Source organism: Haemorhous mexicanus, chromosome Z (assembly GCF_027477595.1).
Source record: "Haemorhous mexicanus isolate bHaeMex1 chromosome Z, bHaeMex1.pri, whole genome shotgun sequence".
NCBI lineage: Eukaryota > Metazoa > Chordata > Aves > Passeriformes > Fringillidae > Haemorhous > Haemorhous mexicanus.
The window spans coordinates 88340942-88364857 of NC_082381.1; the positions used below are offsets into that span (position 1 = coordinate 88340942).

The 23916-nt window shown below is 48.0% G+C and overlaps 1 protein-coding gene across 4 annotated transcripts in view; it reads left to right on the forward strand.

The window, feature by feature from the left end:
* CTIF (cap binding complex dependent translation initiation factor) overlaps positions 1-23916 on the forward strand; it is a 147082-nt gene that overhangs the window by 69278 nt on the left and 53888 nt on the right. For all 4 annotated transcript variants that reach the window (XM_059873390.1, XM_059873388.1, XM_059873389.1 and 1 more), the window contains one exon: positions 9128-9204. In XM_059873390.1, coding sequence (XP_059729373.1) covers positions 9128-9204 — 77 coding nt within the window. The remainder of the gene's footprint in view (positions 1-9127; positions 9205-23916) is intronic.

Sequence of the window (23916 nt, forward strand, 5' to 3'; positions counted from 1 at the left end):
TCCCTGAAGCCCTATCAGGTGTGTTTTATGGGTCACCTTTAGAATTTATCCCGGTTCTGCCTGTGGGTCTCCTCCTTGTGAGGATGGAACAGTGGGGAGATGTTGAGGGACCTCCTGCCATCCCACCTCACTTCATCTCAGCTGCAGAGACATGGTCAAACAGCATGCTGAGGTGCACAAATGGGGGTGGTGGAAAAACTGGACTGAGGAACATGACAGATACAGATAAAATGTATATTTTAAAGAAAAGTGAGGTCCCAGAGGCACTGAAATAGCTCAAATTACAAGTATTCCAATAGCAGCCTCATTACAGTCTTAAGGGCCAGGTAAAGCCATTCCTCCTTCACCCCCAAGCTAGTGCAAGCCAAGGAAAATGTAAGAAAAGCTTTTCAGAGTAGTGCAACCCTTTCTCAGGATGAGCTTGGGCTACCTGGACAGACTGCAAACCAAACAGAATGTGTAGTGCCTCCTGATCACAAGTGATGTGGGCAGTATTTATTACCAGTATTAGCTGAAAAAGGCTCCTTTTTCCAGGGAAAAGCAAACTCAGGTCATCAGTGCGATTTATTTTAGTGATTCTTTAAATAATCTGCATTTTAGGACTCCAAGCAATGGTGTGGTTATAACTACACTTACTGGATAAATGTATTTATTTATGGATGGGATGCTTTACTGCTGACAGTACAGTTTGTTTTTAAGCCTGACCAGGGTAGAGGAAATACATACAAATAAACAATAAACCTAAACAACACTAAAATAACATCAGTTAAAACAATTAGAGTTACTTCCACTCGCAAAGTATTGTTCCCATTTTGCTACAACATGGGAAAAAGCTCCATTTCCTAAGTCAGCTTGTAACTGATTTGGGATTTGCGGATTCTGGTAACAAAAGGGGATTTCTTTTGTCTGTTATTTATACTCTTCCTATGGCACTGTGTGTCCGTGTCGGCGTGTCTGGAGCACCCTGTCTCAGTGCAGCAGTGTCTCCAGCCTGTCCCCATCTCCGTGCCTTAGCTGGGCCTGGTTGGGCTTCTCCTCCTGCTGTGAACTTGTGTGTTTGCAGAGGCAGTTCCTCCTAGGAGACTTTGTCCTGGTTTTTAAAGTTTTATTATCTCTGAATTATGTATAATTCAGGAGCTCAGGGGCCAAGAGTTAAAAATAGACCCCGGAAAATGTGCTGTCAGTAATCAGCAGAAGGCGTCAAGGAAGGTTCAGGCCATGCCTTAATTGGGATGCTTTGCCTAATTATTCTAATGCTTTAATTGCATTTGCATCCTTCACCTCGCACAGGGAGTTTCATGCCGGGTTGTTCTGCCTTTCTCTGTGTGTTTTGTGCCATCCCAGAGCTGGGTGCAGAGGGGGGACAGCTTAGCTGCCACCAAGTATTTGGGCCACCAAGTATTTTCAATGCTGCCTTGCCTCTAGCTGTGTGTCTGCTCTCTGTCAGGAGCCAGTAACAAACACCAAGGAGAGGTGATGGGAAAAGAAGTGCCTGAATGATACTTCTTTTGATCCAGGACTGCATGTGTGGAGTCTGTGGTTCATGAAAACACCCATTATTCTGTGAGAAGTGCCCACCAGAGCATTCACGCTCAGCAAATGGGAATCCAGGAGTTTGTGTCCTTGGGCCAACTGGGAAGGGCAGAGCCCTACAGGGAACACTGCAGGTGGTTTTAGTGATAACTAAGGAGTGATGTTTAGCTGTGACAGTCCTGATCACAGTCACAGCCATCCCACCCTTTTATTTTTTTTTTTGGAAAAAGTCTCCGCCACTGTGCCCGTCACTGAGGCATGTGTACTGCAGCTGCACATTCAGCCTCTGCTGGCCATCTGTGGTTTATGATGTATGCCCCAAAGATGCAGTTATCCAAGAAATCCTCCAAACTGGGACATCTCTTGTGGAATTACTTAGAATCACAGAACCACAGAATGACCTGAGCTGGAGGGGACTCACAAGGATCATTGCAGTCCAGTTCCTGGCCCTGCACAGGACACAACTAAGAATTCCACCCTGTGCCTGACAATGTTATCCAAATGTTCCTCGAGCCTCTCTGGGGCATGTTGCAGTATGCCATGATTCATCAGGCCAGCACATCCTGCTGTTAAGGTCCCACAGAGCATCTCTTCTGCACAACATAGCTTCATAGATCAGTGGTGGCAAAACCCAGAGAGTTTTGCTCCTTTTCTGGTTCCTGGATGGCTAGAAATAAATTTGTCAGTCCTGTAGTTTAATTTAGCCCTGGCTGCAATCATTGATGTTGAAGAAGGTGTCCTTGGAGGTTGCCAGGACCAACGTGTGCTGTGTTGTGGGTGAGGAAGGATGGTAGAGCCATAAAGGACCATACAAGGGTTTACCTGCCTTTTATCTTGTGTAGGGAGTATTTTGCAGAATTGTTCCACTTTCTATTCCTTAGATGTTGACCATCAACTGCTTGCTTATTCAGAAGCAACTCTTATTGTAAGTACCTTACAGGAAAATATGAATAGCTTGCAATTTAAAGGAACAGATTTATCACTTGCATTTTAACAGAGAGGAAATAATTTCTGTGTGGCTTCCTGGCAGTGTTTGGTGTCCTTCCATGGCCTCCAAACCAGGTCAAGGCTTTGGTTTGTGCCTCAGCTCTCTCCTTCTAAGATGTAAAAAAATCCCCGTGTGGGTGACAGACCGGAGCCATGGGAATTCCTGAAGGAGGAAGAGGAAAGTGGCCTCTGAGGAGAGAGCTCTGCTGGAAATACCCACAGGACTTAGAGATACTCATGTATCACTAAATCATAGAATCACAGAAGGATTTGGGTTGGAGGGGACCATGAAGCTCATCTCGTTCCAGCCCCTGCCATGGGTTGGGATACCTTCCATTGGAATCACCTCCACCAGAAATACCAGCCATGGATGGATAGAGGTGATGGGGGTGCTGCCAGTGGCACCTTTGCCATGTTTTTCATATGCAAGGGGCTGGCTGGGATGGTTGTACTGAATATATTGGCACGTTCAACCCCATAGGCACCATGACTGCAGGACTGGCACAATAAAAGTTCAATATATCTGCAGATCTCTGCTGTCCTGGAGTTCCCTGCCTTGGAGAATCCATCCCTATGGGCAGGTGAAAACCTTGTTGCAGGATGTTGCAATTCACTGGGTGGGTTTCTGCTGATCATTTCCGGAACAACAATGTATTTATCTTTTTACACTCCCTCCAGCCTCAGAATTTCTGTTGTTCCCTTTGCACGGGCAGATGGGGCGTCCTCAGTGATTCCAGCCCCACCTCACCCTTCCCATTCCCCCAGAAAATAAATCCCACCCTGAACTTTGTGTGCGATAAAACTGAGTGAAACTCCCAGCTCCTACCTCAGGCCTAATAACCTGTTTGTTCAGTTCAGGCCTTCTGCAACCATTTGTTTAAGATAAGCAAGGGCGGATGTTTCTTGAGGGCACAAAAGGCTCTTGAGATAAAGCTCCAGCGGGACTGATCCTGCACTGTGGCTGGATCATTTCCTTCTCTCATCACCTGAGTGTTGTTTTTTTCCATCAGTCCAGTGCTTTTCTCAGCCTTCTGTTCAATCTCAGGGTTTCAGTGTTGTTGTTTCCTATTCAGGTGTCTTCACCTGCTTGGCGATCACAGGCTGGGGTTGTTTCTGCTGCATGGGGAACGTCTGTGGAAGAGGGGGAATAAGTTGACATGAGTGAAGGCAGTTGCTTTGTGGGTTGAGGTTTCACATCTGAAAGTCAGGCTGTAAAAACCACACGGATTAAGCAATGAACCCAAACCCCTAGAAGCCCCTCGAGTCTTTGTGAAACACCCAGGAGTTCAGCCACCTCAGGCAACAAATAGCTGCACTTGGGAATGCAGCAGTGGAGGAGAAGAGGAGCAGGGAGGGTGCAGGTTGGTCCCAGATAGGGCTATCTCTACTGTAAGGCTTTTGATTTCAGATGCCAAAGGAGTTGCTGTGATTTGCTGCCTCAGGGTGGTCACAGAAAAATCAGTGTCAGGAAAAAGCTCAGCCTCATTCCTGCAATCAAATTGTGACTTGGGAGGGTTCATGGAAGGGAGGATGGACCTACCCTGGCCTGAACCCCCTGCCCTGGGCTGGTCCTCCAGTGTGGGCAGCAGGGCAGGGGGGATTCTGCCCCTGTGCCTCTGGGCTCAGGTGAGACCCCACCTGCAGAGCTGCCCCAGCCCTGGCTCCAACAGCACAAGGACCTGGAGCTGCTGGAGCCAGTGCAGAGGAGGGCACGGAGATGCTGCCAGGGCTGGAGCCCCTCTGCTCTGGAGCCAGCCTGGCACAGCTGGGGCTGCTCACCTGCACAGGAGAAGGCTGCCAGGGCCTCCAGGGGCTCCAGGAGAGCTGCACAGGCACTGGGCACAAGGCATGGAGGGACAGCAGCCAGGGAATGGCTTCCCAGGGCCAGAGGGCAGGCACAGATGGGCTATTGGGAATGAGGAATTGCTGGCTGGGAGGGTGGGCAGGCCCTGGCCCAGGGTGCCCAGAGCAGCTGTGGCTCCCCCATTCCTCGCAGAGGGGTGGAACTAGATGATCTTTAAGGTCCTTTTCAACCCAAAGCATTCTAAGATTCTACTAATTTGCCAACCCCAATAAAAAAGGCAAAGCTAGTGCCCTCCTCCAGCTTCTTCAGATGATCCTGCTGCAAAGGAGGCATAAGAAAAATCACAGCACAGTCTTTTTTGTAGGAGGGTAGCACTATACCCAACAATTTCCCTGCTCTGCTCCTGCCCCTCTTCTGCATGTCCCTCTCAAGCCAGCATCCCACAGGCTACTGGGCTGGGGTGTGTGGTGGAGTGGGATCAGCAGAGGGATGTTGCTGGTATCAACAACAGAGAGAGGCAGGTATCAGTGGGGAAAGAGGTGGAGGCTCTTGGGTTGCTGCAGAATGCCAGTGAGGTCTTGAAAACTTTTTGTTTGTTCTTTCATTGAGATTTGATGTAAATGTGCCTGGGGGGCAGCTTTTTGTATTCCCACAGGCAGGTAGATGGGGATGAAGGTTGGACAGACACCTTCATTAGGAAGGTAAAGCACAAAAAGAGAGCCGAGGGCCTTCAAACCTGCTGCCTGTGTCCTCTGTTTACAGCAATTCCAGTAGATGACAGATTTCCCTAGCTGGCCATACCACAGTCACCTGAGCTTGCCAGACATCACCTTCTCCAAAAGTTGTTTTCCTCAAAAAATCTAAAAACCGTGTATGCACATCACAACACAGTTGATCTCTTGGGGACTGGCCCAGTGGGCAGACCATTCCTGAACAGCCCTTCTTTTCCAGAGCTTTTGGCCCTTCTTGTTAGAGCATGTATGTTTATGATTTAAATTGGAGTATATGTGCATTAGAAGTTCCCTGGGCATCTCAGGTTCTGCTCCAAGCTTCCCACCATGCAAACCACAGAGTGATTAGCTCCAAAACTGAAAATTAGTCCTATTAGCAATTCTTTCTGTGACCATGGCTTCCTTGTGCTTTGCTTTTCCCACACCCATCGTTTTCAGAACCAGCAGCACTGAAATACTGGTTTGTTACCTTCTCCAGCCACCTGTGAATAAATATCAAGATAAAGCCCGTGTGGAAAGGAGACCAAATGTGATTTTGCTGCCCACTGAGAAGTTGCAAACCTGCCTGTGAAAACCATGGGCATCTGAGCATGGTGTTTCTGGCTGAAGCAGGAGGAAAACCCATCCCTCTTGTGGTCTTCTGCCTGGAGAGACGTTTTCCTTTGGCTCTGTTCAGGGGTTTTGGCTTCAGAAGGAGTGTGTCTGCTGGAAGAGCTGCATTTCAGATTCACATTGTCCTCAGTGAGCTGGCTCTGCTCAAGGCACTTCCACGGCTGTGCTGCATGACCCATGGTGGGCAGCAGCCTCGAGACAAGGGCTGTGTTATCAAAGCTCTCACCATGCCCTTGGGATTCTATCCCCACCCACCCATCACCTTTGGTCTTCTCCAGCCACTCCGCCCTGCTTGCAATTTGCTGATATTTCCTTTTGCATCAGCTCGCTGCACAAAAAAAAAAAAAAAAAAAAAAAAGTCGACTTTTCCCCCTTCCAAATTTAGCTTTGTTTAGGCACCAAAATAGACAAGAGTAGGGATCAGTGACTGTTTTTTTCCAAAACATTGTCTCACGACGAGGACTGAGGAAGGGAACTGCTCAGCTGGAGAAAGGAGAGGTTTGATTTTCGTAAATGGGGACACGAAGTTCTCCTCTGTTCAAGCACAGGCAGTGTCCAGGAGTGCTCCTTGGATTAGGAACTTATTCCCATGTAATTAATTCATCTCTCATCCCGTTGACGTCAGCTCCTGGTGGGTAGAAGTCTATGGAAGCATAGGGCTTCTCTGCAAGGAGGACATGCAGGAATGCACCACTGTATTATGGTTTCTAGTTGGAAAGAGCAGAAAGGCAGCTCCTAAGGCTTTAATGAGGTCTTCACTAGAGGAAATTGGTCCTTGTGTGGAGTGGAAATAGTTTCATTTTTCTGAGGTAATTGTATTTGCACATGTGTTTGCAGTGCAGCTTAAATTCTTAAAAACACCCCAAGCATTAGCCTGCTGTGGTAGTACAACATTTAGAAACAGCCTCGCTAATTATTGTACTATTTTTAGCCTCATTTCCTAAACTAGCTGTGCTGATGGGGTTGGACTGTGTGTGTCTCCTCCTTCCCCTCCTTTCCTCATTCAGTTTGGTATCTGTTGGCCAATTTCAAGTAATTTTTTCAAAGGAACCGAGATCTCAGAGATATCAAGCTCCTCCTATGCCTTCAGTGAAAATAAATTATGGGGAAAGTGAGTGATGAGGAACACTCAAATGACAGCCCTCAGCAGTGAAGCAGTTTCAGTGGGAGCACTCTGGTCTGGTAGAAGGTCCCTGGCAGTGGCAGGTGGGTTGGAACTGGGTGATCTTTAAGGTTCTTTCCAACCTGAACTGTTCTGGGATCCTGTGATTCTAAGCTATTACAGAATCATGGAATTCTAGGATATTCTGAGTTGTAAGGGACCCACCAGGATCACCCATTCCAGCTCCTGCCCTTCACAGACCCCCAGCAATCCCACCCTGGGCATCCCTGGCAGCGCTGTCCAAAGGCTCCTGGAGCTCTGGCAGCCTCGGGGCCGTGCCCATCCCTGGGGAGCCTGGGCAGTGCCAGCACCCTCTGGGGAACAGCCTTTCCCTGATATCCCACCTAACCCTCCCTGGCACAGCTCCAGCTGTTTCCTAGGTCCTGTCCCTGTCACAGGGAACAGAGATTGGAGCTGTCCCTTGGGAGGAGCTGCAGACCCCAGTGAGGTCTGGCCTCAGTCCCTCTCGAGGTTGAACAAGCACAGTGCCCTCAGACACTTTTTCATGTGGCCCCTCCAGACCCCTCATCATCATTGTAGCTCTCCTTTGGAGCTTTTCTAATAATTTTATATTTTGGCTCAGTGAGTTCCTTATGGCTTGAAGCCTGGAGGAGAGAATGGGAAGGCTCCAGCTGCCATGGGAGCTGTGGGGTTACTGCAGCAGCAGTTCCTCCAGGCTTTTTGCTGTGCTTAGGATGGATGGCCACAATAAACCCTGTCTGTCCTCAACTTCATGATGCCTTCTCTGGACTAAATTCATCATCCCCAGGAACCTTTCTCCTCCATTACATCTTTCCCTGGAGAAACTCAAAATACTGTTATCTCAGCAACTGCTACTGAAATCAACTGCCTTTGCTAAAGGCTCTTTGCAGAAAGAGAGAGGGACTTTTTTCTGAAGTCAGTGTGTTATGTTGTCATGCCAGTGTCACAAATCTGCTTGATGAGGCACATCCCCACCCAACCCTTGCCCTTGCCCAGGCTGCTCCCTCATGGCCCCTTGCACGTGGTGATTGCCAGCAGTGGCTGGAACTCCAGGCTGAGATAGATGGTGATGGAAATAAAAGGAGCAACTTTTACAGGGCTTTTATTGCCAGCTGGTGAAGGACAATACTGCATAAATTAAATTCATTATAGTTATGACAGCTCTGTGGTCCCTGGAAAATAAATAATACTTTGTACTTACGTAGGGCCTTTCATCCAGGAACTTCAGAGCTCTGTGTGAGCCTTAACAAAGCCTCATCATGCCCATAGTAGGATAGTAAATACAGCAGCCCCCTTATCAGATGAACAGACCGCATCAGAGTCGGCACCTTCAGTGGAAAGAGGGCACTGGAAAGGCAGCAGCTGGAGTAACACACAGCTCTGCCACTGCCTTGCCTTGGAATCACAGAATCCTAGATTGGTTTGGGTTGGAAGGCACTTTAAGGTCATCTCATTCCAACTCCCCTGCCATGGGCAGGGACACCTGATAGCCCAGGTGGCTCCGAGTCCTGTCCAGCCTGGCCTTGGACACTGCCAGGGATCCAGGGACAGCCACAGCTGCTCTGGGCACCCTGGGCCAGGCCCTCAGCACCCTCACAGTAAAGACTTTCTCCCTAATTACTAGTAAAAACTTTCTGCCTTTAATCTCATCTAAATCTGCCCTCCTTCATCTTGGGCTTGGGCTCATGATTTACCATCCTTGTCACCTCAGTTGTTGTCTGTGAGGTGGGTGCCACCTGTCCTTGCTGCAGGGATGGCATAGGCTGACTCATTCATGGTGGGCAGGCTAAGTGAGGTGCTTCTGACGTGGTTGTTCCCTTCCTACTGGGGTGAGGGCACAGCCCCAGCAGACCTACCAGCTGTGGCTCCTCCTGGTTTCCCCAGGTATCCTCAAAATGGTGCTGAGCATCTTCCTTTACAGACATTTTTTCAGCTGGATTTTGGATAAATACACAAAGGAAGCAGCCCAGGGGAATTGGATGGCTTAGTGTGTCGTGTGTGAAGTGGGTGAATTCCTTGTCCATCGTGTGTATGGGATTTACACATATGAGATCCTGTCATTTGCCCTGTGTGGTTTCTTCTATACAGAAATTGCAGATAACTTCATTCCCTGCTTCTTGCAATGGCCCTGAGAGGTGCAACACATCTGTGAATTTTCAAGCCTGTTTTTGTGGGGTCTGGGATGTTGTAAGGATGTTTGGGGGAGCTGTTTCTTTTACCAGGCTCATATGCTGTGTATGCAGCTCTGTCTCACCCTCACCCCTTCCATGCTGGTGCCTCCTGGAGCTGATGGCTGCTTTTCCCTCTGTTTTACAGGGTTACCATCCGTTGCCTCATGAAGCTGAAATCGCACACACCAAAAAACTGTTCAGAAGGAGGAGAAACGACCGGAGGTAGGTGAAACCTCTTCAGTGTTTGGGGTTTTTAAAATCTTCTCTTCTTCATTGCACATGTGCCTCAACTGCCTCGTGGTGAGTCTTTGGACAGTGCTCCTGTTCAGCAGTGTTAATGCATAAACTCTTACTTCATCACTAGCATCATGAAAATATTTTGCGATGTGTCCTGCATTGATCCAGGAGTGCCTTTAGGACTTTCTCTTCCCCTTGAATTTATGCCTGCATAGCCAGATCCCCCCACTTTTACTCAAAGAGACAGCTGGCAATCTATTGTCTGCAAAAGCTTGAGTCCTTGGGATTTGCTTCCTCTTTTTCTATTAAAAATCAAAATTTGCTGAGTTTCAGGGCTGCCTGGAAAGTGGGTATGGTTTGGTTCAGAGAGGGTCACAGCCAGCCTCAGGTGTCTGTGGGAAGGAGAGGATGTGCTGTGCAGGCAGCCAAATTCTTGTGGCATTGGTGATTTCAATCCATTGAGTTAATTTAATGGAGTCTATTGGATATTTAATTGTGTAAAATGCGTATGCAATTATATGAAGGAATCTAAAGTCCTTGATGGGAATCGTGACTATGGTTAAATATGAAAAGAAGTGAGGAATAAGGGAATTAATTGTACATGCAGCTTTATTTCTGCTGACTTGTTCTGCTCTAGCTGAGACAACACACCCAGGGCAATAAAGCAGTTCTAAAACCATGACTTTGAAAAATGATTGAACATGAGAAAAAGTGTCCAGTGCTTTCTCCTGAAATAAACTGTAGTCTGTGCCTGAGTTGTCACAGGGGGCATTATTGGTGAAGTTCTGCAGAGACCTTGGAGTGTGTTCTCAAAACTTGCCATCACTTCTTGTCTCATGAACAGCTAGGATTTAGATAACTCTGTGTGGTTTGGTTTTCCTAAACTTCACTGAGGGGCCAAAAAAAGAGCTAAAAAGTTTTTTGTCAGGCAACCCATAAACATTCTTCTGTGGGCAGGATGGTTTGTTAGCAGCAAGCTCTTTCCTCTCCTTTTGGGGACTCCCTGCTTTTTAGCTGTACACAATTCAAAAAGCCAATATAATCTTGTTATTTGAGGCGGGTGCAAAAAGGTCGTATTTCAGCTAGGTTGCAGCCCTGTGATCTCCAAAACATGGTTACAGCCAAGTCCGCTGTGTTGCTAGACTGAGCTAGGTGGGCTTAACTGGAGCACTGGGCTGGGCTCCTCTGAGGAACCACAGTGGAGTTGAGGGGGTTCTGTTCCCATCTCTGGCCTTCTTCTGCCGTACAAAAAGTGCTTGATGGTTTGGGAGAGGAGACTCTCAGGCCAAGAGGTCTTCTGCCTGAAGCCCTATGCCCAAGGCTGTGATGAACCATGGAGCTGTGTGTTGGTTCTTTCCCCTCATCCAAAAATCTTGCCAGTTGGAAGGATGGAAGGAAACACAACAGATGTGCATTTCTGTTCCTTTTTTTTTTTCTGGTCCCTTCAGATAAGCCATCAGCAGACAGAAGCATTCAGTCCTCCAGGGCATCCCTGCCTTCTGCAGAGATGGCAAGGAGAGATAGCAAAAGAAGCTGCCTTGGGCTGGGGTTGGAAGATCACGGGGTGAGATACTGCCCTGGCCAATAGCTCTGGGATAATGTCCATGGGGAAGAGAAAAAAGCCTTAAAATCCAATTGATCCAGCATCATTCAGAAGGAGTCATGGGGTTATTTCAGCCCTAAGCAGTCACAAATGAAATAAAATGGAAAGAGCAGAGGGTATGCACTTTTGCCCAAGTCCTCCACAGTGCTATCAAATCTTAGCCAGAAAACCACATTTATTTCAATTTCAAAAAGCTGAGAGGCCTGAGTACAGGAAGCTGGAGTGAAAAAGCAGTTTTTTAAGTAATTATTTAAAAGGAAAAGGCATGGTTCCCATCCCCTTCCTTCACCTTAAAACCTCAGCAACCTCTCCCTCTCCATGCCACTTGTTTTGCTGCTGGAGGTTTTCAGCATCCCCTTGTCTCTGTGGTGCATTTGTGACTAGGAGGGGAGGTTTAGTCCTTTTAGTGTTACTTGAGTTGCTCCAAGAGAGCACTTGCTCCTTTAAATTGATTTCTAGCAATGAGTTAGCTCTCAGAATGTTTATTTTGTATGGAAAGCATGACAGAAGTAGGGGGAAAAAAGGGCAGGAATTGGGGGGGAGGTGGGGGGAGGAAAGGGAATAGGAAAAACCCCAGATTGTATCAGAACACAGACTACAAAGCTGTTTACACTTTATTGCAGTGCTATTACCTTAATGTCCCAGGCATCACTCTGGGGCAGAAAAGCTCCATTCCAGAGCTTGTGGAGTCACACAGGTGATATAAAAATTCCTCAGGGTGAGGTTCTATGTTAGGCAAAACAGTCGGGAGTCATGGGATTTTTGTTTAAAATCTCATCTGGATATGGAGAGAGTCAAAATTGCAGGAGTGTGGATGGGACATCAGAGGCAGTGAGGCTCAGAAAAAGCCTCGCAGGGCCATTTGGTGATGCATGGGTTGGGAAGGGGCTGGGAAGCAGCTCTGGATGCCTGGACCCGAGGGAGGAAGGTCTGGTTTCCTAGAGAGGAATTGGTAGCAGCCAAAGATGGAAGTAGAGCTGGCATGCAGTGGATTTGGCAAGAAGACAAGAGGTTGTCCTGCTGAGTTGGTTAGAAGTAGGTGTGGCCCCAAAGTCCTGGGCACACCTGGGTCTGGGTTTCAAGGGGCAGCTTTTCCTCTTCTCCTGAAGCTGGTGGGTCCTGGAGCAGCACCCTGAGCCCCACAAGTAATGCCTGTATGAGGTGCATGGCTTCTTCCAGCCCAGCACTTGCCTCATCCAAGGCTAACAAATCCCTGGTGACCATGCTGGCCATGCTCCTGCCAGGTGCAGGAGTCACCCTCACAAGTGACCATCCAACTTGGGTCGAAGTGTCAACCCCCAGTTTGACCTCTGCTCAATGCACAGGTCCAGCTGGCCTTGCCTGGTTGTAGGTGACCTTTGGGTTGGTTGGAGCTTTATATAACACAGCTATTACCAAAAAAAGCCAATAAAGCAGATTGTACCCAGAAATCTGTCCTTTTTATCCCAGCTGGTCTTAAAAATGGCACTGATTCCCTCCCAGAGCATGTGGGCTTTCCAGTGTCTCCCTGACAGTGACATTCCGATGGGGACAGTGTTGGGCTAGTGCAGCACCTTTTGTTTCACAGGCAGAACAACGCTGATGTGTGGCCCTGCTATAAATAGTGCCTGTCCCTGCTTCCTTCCCGTCACCTTTCCTCGGGAAATGCTGTCCCTGTCTTGTGAAGGAGCACAGTTCACCTACCCTGAGGTCTCTGCCACACACCTTTTGCTCCCTTCAGGAGAAGCTACCCCAAGGAAGTGACCCACAGCTCTCTCCTTGTGCAATGTGCTATGTTTTTATGTTACCCAGCCATTTTTTTCCATTTCTGTGGGTGCCTTATCCTTCAAAGTATTCGAGGCCAAGTTTAATGAGGCTCTGAGTAACCTGGCCTAGTGTAAGATATCCCTCCTTCTGGAGCTGAATGGTCTTCAAGGTCCCTTCCAGGCCAGATCATTCTGGGATCCTATGATTTTCCATGAATGCATGCTTCATTTGTTGCATAAGGTAGGCATGAAGAGCAAATCAGATGTCATTAAAAAAACTGGGCACATTTTCCATCACAGCAATCAACATCAGAGCCACATCTGCTGGAGGGTTTGGTTGCACACGGTGCTGTAAAAGCCTGCAGGAGGTAGTGAGGCCCTTCCTGCAAAGAGCTTATGATGAGAGTTGTGGGGGTATCACTCCCCATGTCTCCTGGTGGAAATCCTGCAGGAAGTGTCCTCTCTGTTGGCTTAGAGTCAGGAGGTGTGACTGCCACCTCCTGATGAGGGTGGTGGAGGGCACCACTGCTTGCTGGGATCTTAGTTTGACCTTCCAAGAGCAGCCACCTCTAGGGAAAGACTGAGTTTTTCTGGGTGGTGGCATGACCTCTCCTGCAAGAAGAAGGATACTGTGAAATGTGGGGCACAACAGACCCCACGTTTCTCAAGACCTGTCCTCAAACCTCTCCCAGCCCAGTACCTCCCTGCTGACACAGCACAAGCAGTGTGGGATATGATCTCCTTGGGCAGATGGGCTCTGAGTTTGGCCCCTTGTTTTTCAAAAAGTTCCCAAACCCCCTATTTTTTAAGGGTTACAAGCTGACTTTGTGTTGCCCAAGGTTCCTCCAATTTCCATGGCTTCCTGGTGTGATGTGTTTGGGATGGAGAGTCCAGCTGGCCCAATTCTTTGGCCTGGAAATGCATGGAAATACATGGACAGTGGCTTGCCCCAGCCTTGTAGGAATGGTAAAAAACATTGCTTGTTCAGATAGACTTTACAGGGAATATATGAAATTTAAATATATGGAATTGCAATAGGACAGGTGGGCTTGTACCTACTTCTTGGTCTTCTGGTTAACAGTACTGAAATGGTTCTGTGTCTCTTGAGGAAGGGAACAGTTTTCCTAATGACCAGGAAAGGGTTTTTGGGGAAGTCTTATAAAGTTTGCACCATTGAAATCACGTTGATCCAGCATCTTGTTGGATTCAAAAGACAGATCAGGCTGAATAGCTTAGCCAAAGCAAATCCTTGGGTTTGCACAGATGCTGGCTGGTAACTCATGGCTCTTTTGGTTGTCTTTGTCTGGGACCAAGAACAGGAAAGGATGGCAGAGAGAAGAACAGACATGGGTCCTGGAGAAAGTGGAGTAAAAGCCCAAGTGTTAATCAATACCTTCACAAAAGGCCCCTGAAATCCTTTTTTCAGTAGAAAAAGTGGGAATCTCTTGTGCTTCTTCTGTGCAGCTGATGCGTCTTCAGGCTTTGAGTGACCAAAGCCATGAGGGACTGCCCTGCCTGTCCCAGCCAGGATTGTTGGGGATCACAGCCAGCCTCAGGTGAAGGATCATCACTTTTAACTGTGACTGAGCTTTGTGTCATCTCCTCCTCCTGTTGGATGAGATTTTCAGAGGGGTGTTTCTGCACCTGGGGCGTCCACCCTACATAAAACCCCTCTGTGGGGAGCTGCAGCAGAAGGCTGCACAGGTCCTCTTGGCTCATACATGGAGGGAAGGGTTGGGAGCAGAGGCTCAGGAGCTCTCCCCATGTCCTTTTAGCATGCCCCAAATACTTAAAGATTTCAAGAACAGAATTACAGAAATGTCCTCAAGTTTTCTCTAGCATTGTCTGACTTTATTTACTTCCTTGCATTAACTTGGCTTTGCACTTAAATGATCAGGAAAAAACAGTCTGGATTATTTTTTTCTGTCTGTATGTGTTTTCTGGTCTTAATTAGATTCAGAGCTGAGGGAGGCAGAAATATCCTCCTTCCCTGGAGAGCCCTGGGTAGCTGTCGGGGACGGTTTCCTCTTCCTGAAGCAGGAGGGTTGTGTAAGCACCGTGATCCTCCTGCTGACGCCCACGCCGCGCACTGGGTTATCTGGGGTGAGCACACCGAGTGGGCATCCCTGTCCCAGCTCCCCAGTCAGGGCCTACACTGCTGAGAAACCTCCTGGGGCTCATCCCAGCCCAGCCATGTGGGTCTTCAGGGAGGTGGTTCTGCCTAGGGACAGCCCAAAGGATGGTCATGGTGGGCTCAGGGCCAGGCAGGCAACGTCCCATATCCGCTGGCGGCTCCACTGAGGAGCGTAGGCAAGCTGTGATATATTTCTTTTCCCATTATATTTAATTTTACAGATCCTTGGGGACACTCAACCACCTACAGTGATTAGTTCGACTGATTAAGCTGCTTTTCCTCTTGTGACAAACTCCTTTTGTGAAGGGTTTTCAATAGCCACGCTGCTCAGGACATTGTTCCTGTACAATTTCCTTTCAAAACACCATAAAGGCACTCTGCCGCTTCACCCTGTCGTAAAACACCACAGGAATCAGCTTGGCCCAGCTTGCTCCTTCAAGGGCAAGGTCTCCTCATTCAGGGGCAAGATACACGCTCAGGTGGAAATTGCAGGACCATGTGGTGCCAGAGTGAGATGGAGCCATGAGCAAGGGGTATTTAAGATGAGATAAAATGGAAAGCAAAAGTTTTCTGCCTTTTTTTTTTTTTTCCTTCTGTTTGTTAATAAAAGGATCCAGAGTCACCCAGGGAAGTGAAGGATAAATAAACTTGAGAGCTCAGAGAAGGAAATTCTGCTTCACACATGTCAGCTGGTTTAGCCTTGCCTGGCAGAGGCTGGGGGCTGATGCAGATGCTGTCAAGGTACCCAGGGGTAAAAGGTGCACAGGCAGAAGGGCAGTTTCTGCTGAAGAAACACACTGTTGTGAGCAGCAAGTGGATAAAACTGGCTATTTAACTAAGACTGGAAGTCAGAGAAAGGTCTGATTGGCACCAAGGGAGTAACAGATGGAGGGAACTGGAAGGAGTTGCACCCAGCACAAAGTCATTCCTCCCTGTGTTTGTAGTTACTCCCATGCCCTCTCATGAGGCTATTGGGTAAGACCTATTGTCATTTGGATCTGGTTGGTCCAGCAGCTGCCCTCTAGGTAAGGTGGTGATGGAGCAGGGCAGAGATGATATCAGGAAGGGTCAAGCAGGAGCCCTTTTGACCTGCACAGCCACACTGGCCAGATGTGGTGGCATCACCCTGCCCCACTGACCTTCCTTCCAGGAGCTGAGGAGAAGGCTCTGCCAGGGGTCGCAGCACAGAGACCCTACTCCTGGGGGAGCAGGTTGTTGAGAACAAAGCCTGCACTGGGCTCACCATTGAAGGAATAATCCTCAAATCATCAAAAAGCCACCTCCTGACACCCAGTGGACATGCAGCTGGTGAGACTCAGACATTGGTGGAGCTGCTGGGCAGCACTGCAGTTTCTTGTCAGGAGGGAACACCTGGAGGTGAGGTCTGGAGGTTCTTTGGTTCCATCAACACCTTTTGCTGCCTTTAACCATCGCTTAGTGAGCAGGACACAGCATGGCAAAGGGCATTGGCTTTAAACTGCCAGAGGGCAGGGGCAGATGGGATATTGGGAAGGAATTGCTGGCTGGGAGGGTGGACAGGCCCTGGCCCAAGGTGCCCAGAGCAGCTGGGGCTGCCCCTGGATCCCTGGAAGTGTCCAAGACCAGGTTGGATGGGGCTTGGAGCAGCCTGGGACAGTGGAAGGTGTCCCTGCCCATGGCAGGGGGTGGAACTGGATGGACTTTAAGGCCCCTTCCAAATGAACCCATTCTAGGATTCTGTGATATCCCTGTGCAGTAATCTGAACCCTGGTACCTTCAGGGCACAGATGATTCAACAGCTCTGCAGAAGCCATCTGAAGTTCAGCCAAATTTATGTCTAGCATCAGTCCTGGGTCACCTTATCTAAGAGGAAGTCACCTGCTGCAGCCCCATCCCCGGAGCTGCACACGTGGGGTCCTCCCATTATCCAAGTGGTCCACGTAAAACACCAGGAGCAGTGAGGTGGAGCAGTTGGTATTTAGCATCCACTGGGGAATTTGTTTTTGCCTGTCACCCATGTCTCAAGCTGTGGCAGGCTGAGTAGAGGATCTCCAGCCAGCTGCTCTCGTTTCTGGTGTTGTGGGCAGCACGGAGGCCTTACATGTTGGGGGCATCAGTGAAAATATGCCCAGCCATGCTTCACCCCCAAGGGCAGGTGGTGTGACCACCATCCTGCTGGCAGAGCACACCACAAAAGGGGTGCTGTGCTCACAGCTCCTTTCCTGATGCTGGCAGCAGCCAAAAAGATTCTGCATTTTATGTATGTGCAAGGATAAAGCACTGCTGTAAAAATCAGAGAGCTCTTTGGGCTCGACACCAATGGCAAGAGAAAGATAAACCTTTGTGAGTTTGACAGGACATGGTGCTCGTGAGCAGGACGTCAGGGGATGCGTGTCCATTGCTCTTTTCCATATCTGATCTGTCCTCCTTGTGTTCCTGATAAAGACCCATGCAGAAGGGTTAAAAGATACCCATCTACACAAATTTTATCTTTTCCTTTCATTGTTCTTTTTTTTTCTAATGCCAGGAGGCAACAGAGGAGCAAGCTGGGTGCATTTCCCAGCTGCAGGGTTGCCACCTCACTCTTGAATGGCTTTGTCATTACATAAAAACTCTTAAAACACAAGACCTTTAATACCCGTTTTTTCTTCACAGTCTTGGTGACTGAAGTGACCCCTGTCCTGCAGACTAAATTTAACCCAAATAGCCAAGCCAATTCATGGCATCAGGAGGCTTTTGCACGTTGCTTTTGTCCATCTCTGCCACTGCTTGAAAGACTTTATGTACCACCAGCAAAGCATGTTACTGTTATGAAGCCTTGATAGAAATGTATGGGCTGCTGGATAGGCTCAGTGTCTTAAGATGTTGCTTCACCAAAAGCAAAATAATTGCTCCAGCAAAAAAAATCCAGAACTTAAGTGTGTGGCTGTGGTGGATGCTATGGTGGAGGTGGTTTTTATGAAAACTCTGTATTTTCTTTTTACTGTGTGGTATTAGGGGCTTTTTGCTGTGTGGTCTGGAGGTCAATGAGTTGTTGTCACTGATGGCTCTTCACAAGTTTTCCAGGCCAGGTTTGGAGCAGCCTGGTCTGGTGGAAGGTGTCCCTGCCCATGGCATGGGTGGAGAAACGTGATCTTGAAAAATCCCTTCTGACCCAAAGCACTGTGTGATTCTGTAATTTCTGTGAGCATTTTGGAGTGAACAGGAGCTCCTGGTGGCTCTACAACTGTGGAGAAGGTTAGGAGAGCAGCCACTCATAAATCCTAGGCTTTGCAGGGATCATGGAAGACCTCATTCAGTGTTCAACTTTATCAGAGGCTGCTGGGCTTCTCCTCCCTGATCACAGGTGCTATTTCAGATGCCCTAGCTTGCCTCAAACTCCATGCAAGGAGCTGCCAGACACCAGACCTTATGGTACCAGCACCAAAATGGCTGGAAGCCAAACAAGATGCTGTAAGGCATCTCCACTGTCACTGCCAGCTGGATCCCACTTTGTGAGTCTATAATTACGTTGACCAGATATGAACTGGAGGCCCAACTTCCTATTATGCTGAGAGGGGATGTGTTCAATGAGCTTTGGAGGATGCTTCTCCCCCACATAAGAAAAGTTAGCCTGTTCATCTTATAGAGAACATATTTCCTTGCTTTATTTTGCCTTCCTATGTTGACCAGAACCAGGGAAGTCAGAAAAACAAAGAGATGTGGGAGGAGTTGAGCCAAAACACCTCACTCTGGAGGGAGTGCTGGAACAAGGGTTTTTTTGTGGGCTCTCTTCAGCAAGAACAGACACTTGAGACTGGGCATCCCATTCTCCGTTGGGATTGAGACTTTCATTAGAAGGGTGTGTAGTGGTAGGACAAAGAGGAATGAGTTCACACTACCAGAGGGCAGGGTTGGATGGGCTATTGGGAATTAGGAATTGTTCCCAGTGAGGGTGGTGAGACCCTGGCACATGCTGCCAGAGAAGTTGTGTCTGCCCCATCCCTGGAAATGTCCAAGGCCGGGCTGGATGGGGCTTGGACCACCCTGGGGTAGTGGAAGCTGTCCCTGCCCATGGCAGGGGGTGGAATGGGATGATCTGTAAGGTCCTTTCCGACCCAAGCTCTGAGTTATACATTGAAGTAAATACCTGCACCACCCTTGTTCTTTTTCTTACCTCTTTTGTGACCAAATATAACACAACACATCAATCACAAAGCATACAGTGAATTAAAAAGAGGCAGGTGAGATAGGAGAGGTATACCACTGACACTTCTGAGGTCTACCAGCCAAACTGGCTTGGTGCTGGCGATGAGCAGGATTCCACAGCAGTCACTGGTCTCTCAGCAGCTTGTGTGAGGTGAGGAGTAGCCTTTTCTTGCACTTGTTTTTTTCATAAACAAGTGTCAGCAGAGCTGTTGTCACCACAGGTGAAAAGGTTTAGCCCTGAGCCCTTTAAAGGCTACAACCCCTAGCTCACTGTCACATCAGTTACCAACTTCTTCCAGAAGAGGTAACATCTTCTTTCTTCTGGTAGAGAGCTGGTGGGTGGATGTCCACTTGATTCATCTGGTATGTCCTAAGGTCTGAGGAGACCCCTGGAGTGGTTGTCAGGGCTGGGGTGCTTCTTGCACAATTCAGGCAAAACATGAGCTGACCCAAGCCTTTGGAGTTGAGTGGGATTTTGGGAAACTGGTTGATGAGCTGTGCCTCATCTGTTTGGGATGTTTATGTGTTCCCATTGATTTGGTCCTAAGCATAAAGACGAAATAAATGGATGTTCTCAGGTGTGTTATGGACACATGAAATCATGGGAGGATTGGTAACTGGCTCTAAGGCAGTGTCATTTATAGTCCTATTTAAGGGACTTACTTTAAAGTTATTTTTCTAGCTTGTGTTTGAAGGACATTACTAAATCATTTTATGTGAAAATTTGCTCCTCTGCATTCATTTTTACCTAATTCTGTGTTCTCGGGCATCATCTTTTTTTCTGCTTCCTTTCTTATTAAAAAACGGCTTTCCCTCTGGTTTCCCTTCCTTAATCTTGCACTGAGAGTTTAAAGATACACATAACCAAGCTGTCCCAGCATTTTGTCTCACAAGTTTTTTTTCCCCCAGTGGAACTTAACCAAAATAAGTCTCCACACTTCTTCCCACAAGCGTCCCATTGGCAAGTCAAGAGGGTGGGATGCATCCTCTTCAGGCCAGGTAGTTCTTGTACTGGAAAGATAAAGAGTATCCCAGCCATCTCTCAGGAGTGTGACATACAAGGTATTTGTTTGAAAACACCTTACAATCAGCTGACAGCCCGCATTCATGCAGTTTTCATGCTGTCTTGAAGGGGTTGCACTATTTCCAGAGCCAGTCCACTCATGGCCAGCGCTAAGGCTCCTCTCACAAATAAAAGTAGTCACAGGAGCAGCTCTCACCCCAGGTTTGAAGATTTCAAGTTATATTGGGTGATGGTGAACGTGTTTTACGGCTGGCATGAATGTGTCAGTTTTAAGGCTGTGAAATTTTGGAAAAGCCTTAGAAAACCATTCCCAGAGGTCAACAGGACAAAGCTCTCCTGCTGAGCAAGTGAATAGAAATGAGTTCATAATTACAGAGTATAGTAGCTTTTTCACCGTTTTAATTGAGGTTTTTCAGAAAGGAAGAGAACTTAAAACAATACAGAAATGTCTTTTGTTCTTTCAGGGCCATTTGCTGAGGGCTTTGCAGTGAGAGGAGAGGATGTTTATTAAAAACAACAATATCAAGACGTTATTTTAGGGCCAAAGGGCCATTTCTAGCTGGAACAAAATTAAATGCTTGAGATGAACTGAAAATTTGCACTGAACTAAATGATTTGCAGCACATTGCTGAACTTCTGTTGGAACAGAATAAAGAGAGAGGAAGGGAAGGAATTGAAGAAGTTGAAACACTCCTTTCCTTCTCAGTAGGATTTCCAAATCAAATTAATTAGGTTTAACAGCACATGGGTCTGAACCCTTGAAGCAGCATCTGGAAGTCAGAGGTTTATCCTCATCCTTATGCTCTTGTCTTCTCCATGCCCTCCTGGGAGCTGATGAGGCTTACTGGAGAGGACTTGGGGGGTGTAGAGGGAGCACCCCAAACCCAGCAGGGGTGTCACAGCCATCCATGCTGAGCAGGCTGTGGGGGAGTTGAGCCAGCATAGTGGTAGCTTTGAAAAACTGACTCTTGTCTAAGAGAAGCAAATGCAGGAGTAATTTTTTTTTATTATTATTTTCAAGCACAAAAGTGAGTCTGGTGGGATACTTGCCTGCAATGGAAAATAGGAACACTAGCATCTAGATAGACAATAGTGTTTAGAATGTAATGATGTAAGAAACTCTTCTAAGCAGCTGAAAGCACCTAAGCAGAGATGTTAAAATAAGAGGTGCAGTTCTGCCTAATATTTAGAAAATTTGAACCAGTGATGAAGGACAGGTCATGTTTCAGGAACAAGTGCAATAAAGGGTGCATCTCCCAAAGGAATCACAGAATAGTTTGGGTGGGAAGAAACCTTGAAAATCACCTTGTTCCAACCCCATGCCATGGGCAGGGACACATTCCTCTATCCCAGGCTGTTCTGAGCCCCATCCAGCCTGGCCTTGGACACTTCCAGGGATCCAGGGCCAGCCACAGCTGCTGCGGGAGGACCTGTGCCAGGGCCTGCCCACCCTCCCAGTCAATAATTTCTTCCTAATACCTAATTTAAATATCTTCTCCTTTGATTTAAAACCATTTCCCCTTGTCCTAATCATAGACTATGTCAAAATAGAGGGATCCCATAATGATCATCAAGTCCAACTCCCTACTTCTCACAGAACTACCTAAAACTAAACCACATGACTGAGAAAGCTGTGCCAGCTGAAGCTGAGCCTCCTCGAGAACAAGATGAAGAGCTCCTTATTGCAGTGCTTGTCCTTTGTGATAAGTCTCCTCAAGGAAATAAGTGTTCATAGTCGTGGCAATCCCAGCAGTGGGTGCTTGCCCTGCCTGCCCAAGCAGAGCTGGCGGTGGCAGCACCACAGCTGAGGGGTTGGCAGAACGCAGTTTAGAGACAGATCATCATTTTGGTTTGATTTTCTGCAGTGTCAATGGGAGTTATTACACTGAATTAATTCTCAGGGCTGCAGGTCCCCAGAGGACAATACCAGCCCTGCAGTTTGTTCCTGTCAGGGCTCAGCTGGGTGATTGTGTTACTGCAGCCTAATGAATTACAGCGCGCGAGCAGGGCGGACGTATTGTCCACGTGTGCTGCTGGCTGTCCTTCCAGCTGGGACATCACTCCCCTTATCTTGTGCTTGCCATGCCATCCTGCATCAGCACAGTTCTTAACTTGGACTTAGACGTGCTGTTGGTGTGCTGGAGCTGGACAGAAGGGCCATAAGAGCAAGAGGAGAGAGAGGTGTGATGGGTGACACAAGGTTGCCTGGCTTGGTGACCAGCAGTGGACACCAGGAACAGGGTGAGAGGAGCATGCAATGCTGCTTCTCAGCAGTATTCTTCCTTCTTAATGGTTGGACTTGATGATCTTAAGGTTTCTTTCCCTTGTAAGTATTGAATGGTTGCAATATAATCTCTACAGAGCCTTCCCCAGGCTGAACAACCCCAACTCTTTAAGCCTTTCCTCACAAGAGAGATGCTCCAGAACACTCTGAGCAGTTCTCCTCCTGGGACACCTTGGTCATCTTCACAGAATCCTAGAATAGCTTGGTTTGGGAGGAACTTTAAATATCATTCTGTTCCACTCGCCTGCCATGGGGATACTTTCCACTATCCCCAGTTGCTCCAAGCCCCATCCAGCCTGGCCTTGGACACTTCCAGGGATCCAGGGGCAGCGACAGGTGCTCTGGGAAACCTGTGCCAGGGCCTCCCTGCCCTCACAGGAAGAATTTCTTCCTAACATCTGATCTAAATCTCCCCTTTTTAGGTTTAAAACCATGTCCCCTTGTCCTATCCCTATCTGTCTGCATAAAAAGTCTCTCTCTTGTTTTTATAAACACTCTTTAAGTACTGGAAGGCAGCAGTGAGGTCTCCCTGGAACCTCTTTTCTCCAGGTGAACATCCCCAGTTTCCTCAACCTGCCTCCAGACCTCAGAGCATCTCCATGACCTCTTCTGGACTCAGTCCAGCAGGGCCATACTTTTGGTATTGCTTGTATTGGTGTTGCTTTGGTAGCTGATGGTGTGATTTATTTATTTTTACCCAACATGTGAGAAAGGTCTTCATTGTGGGTGCAGGCATGGGATGTAGGATGGGTCACAGAGAAAGAATGCAAGAGCCATCCCCAGGGCAGACAGCCAGAGAGATGGACAGCAAAACACCTCATCAGTGTTTCACCAACCTTAAGGTGGCTTTTGGCAGAGGACTGCTCTCAGCATCTCCCCTTTGACTGTGAAGAAACTGAGGTGGAAAGGTAGAAAGAGTTTGTAGCTGGACCTTCCTCCACCACAGACCTTGGAGTGAATCTCTGGCCACCAAATCCTCCGGTGTGTGAGCCCTGCCACCTCTGAGCCTGCCCTGCAGGGCTTCTCTCTCACTGTCACACAGTGCAAAACACGGCTACGTGATGCTATTTCAGCCAGCCAGAATTGAGGGAAGGAAATACAGCGGCAGGTTCCTCTGCACTAGGAAACCGATCTGTTATTGAAATGGCTTTCTCTTTGGTGGAGTGTTTCCGGCACGGCTCCTCAGCACTGGAAATGGATTTATCCATCTACACCTTGTTTTCCAGCATGAGTTTGTGGAGGTGTCAGCAGTTGGTCACTGGAGTAAATATGAGGTGAAATATAACTTGCTTCTTTCTCGTGCTTTTGCTTTCCATCCTCAAGTATAAATGTGCCACTGTCTTGGAGTGAGCACCCCGGGCTTCATGCTGCCAGATTGCTCCCCAGAGTATCTGGCAACTGAGCTCAGAGATAAGGGCAAGCCCAGGTTGATACAGCACAGGATGATACTTTCAGTGGGTATAAATGAAAGGCTTTATGGCACCCACTGTCTGATACAATGTCATTCAATGAAACCTGGCCTATTTGAAGAAGCCCAGCAGCACTTCAGTGGTGTGGTCGCATGGTTTGGGTGATGACTTCCAGTTTTTGGCCGTGGCAAGTAGCCAACCTCTAAGCAAAAGAGCATCTTCCACCCCTCCTTCTCCCTGCAAGCCCAAGCTGGGGACATTGGCCTCGGGGACCTGGGAGGGAGCAACAAGCTGGAGCTCTGCAGGGCCTCCTGGCATGGTTAGTGTGTGA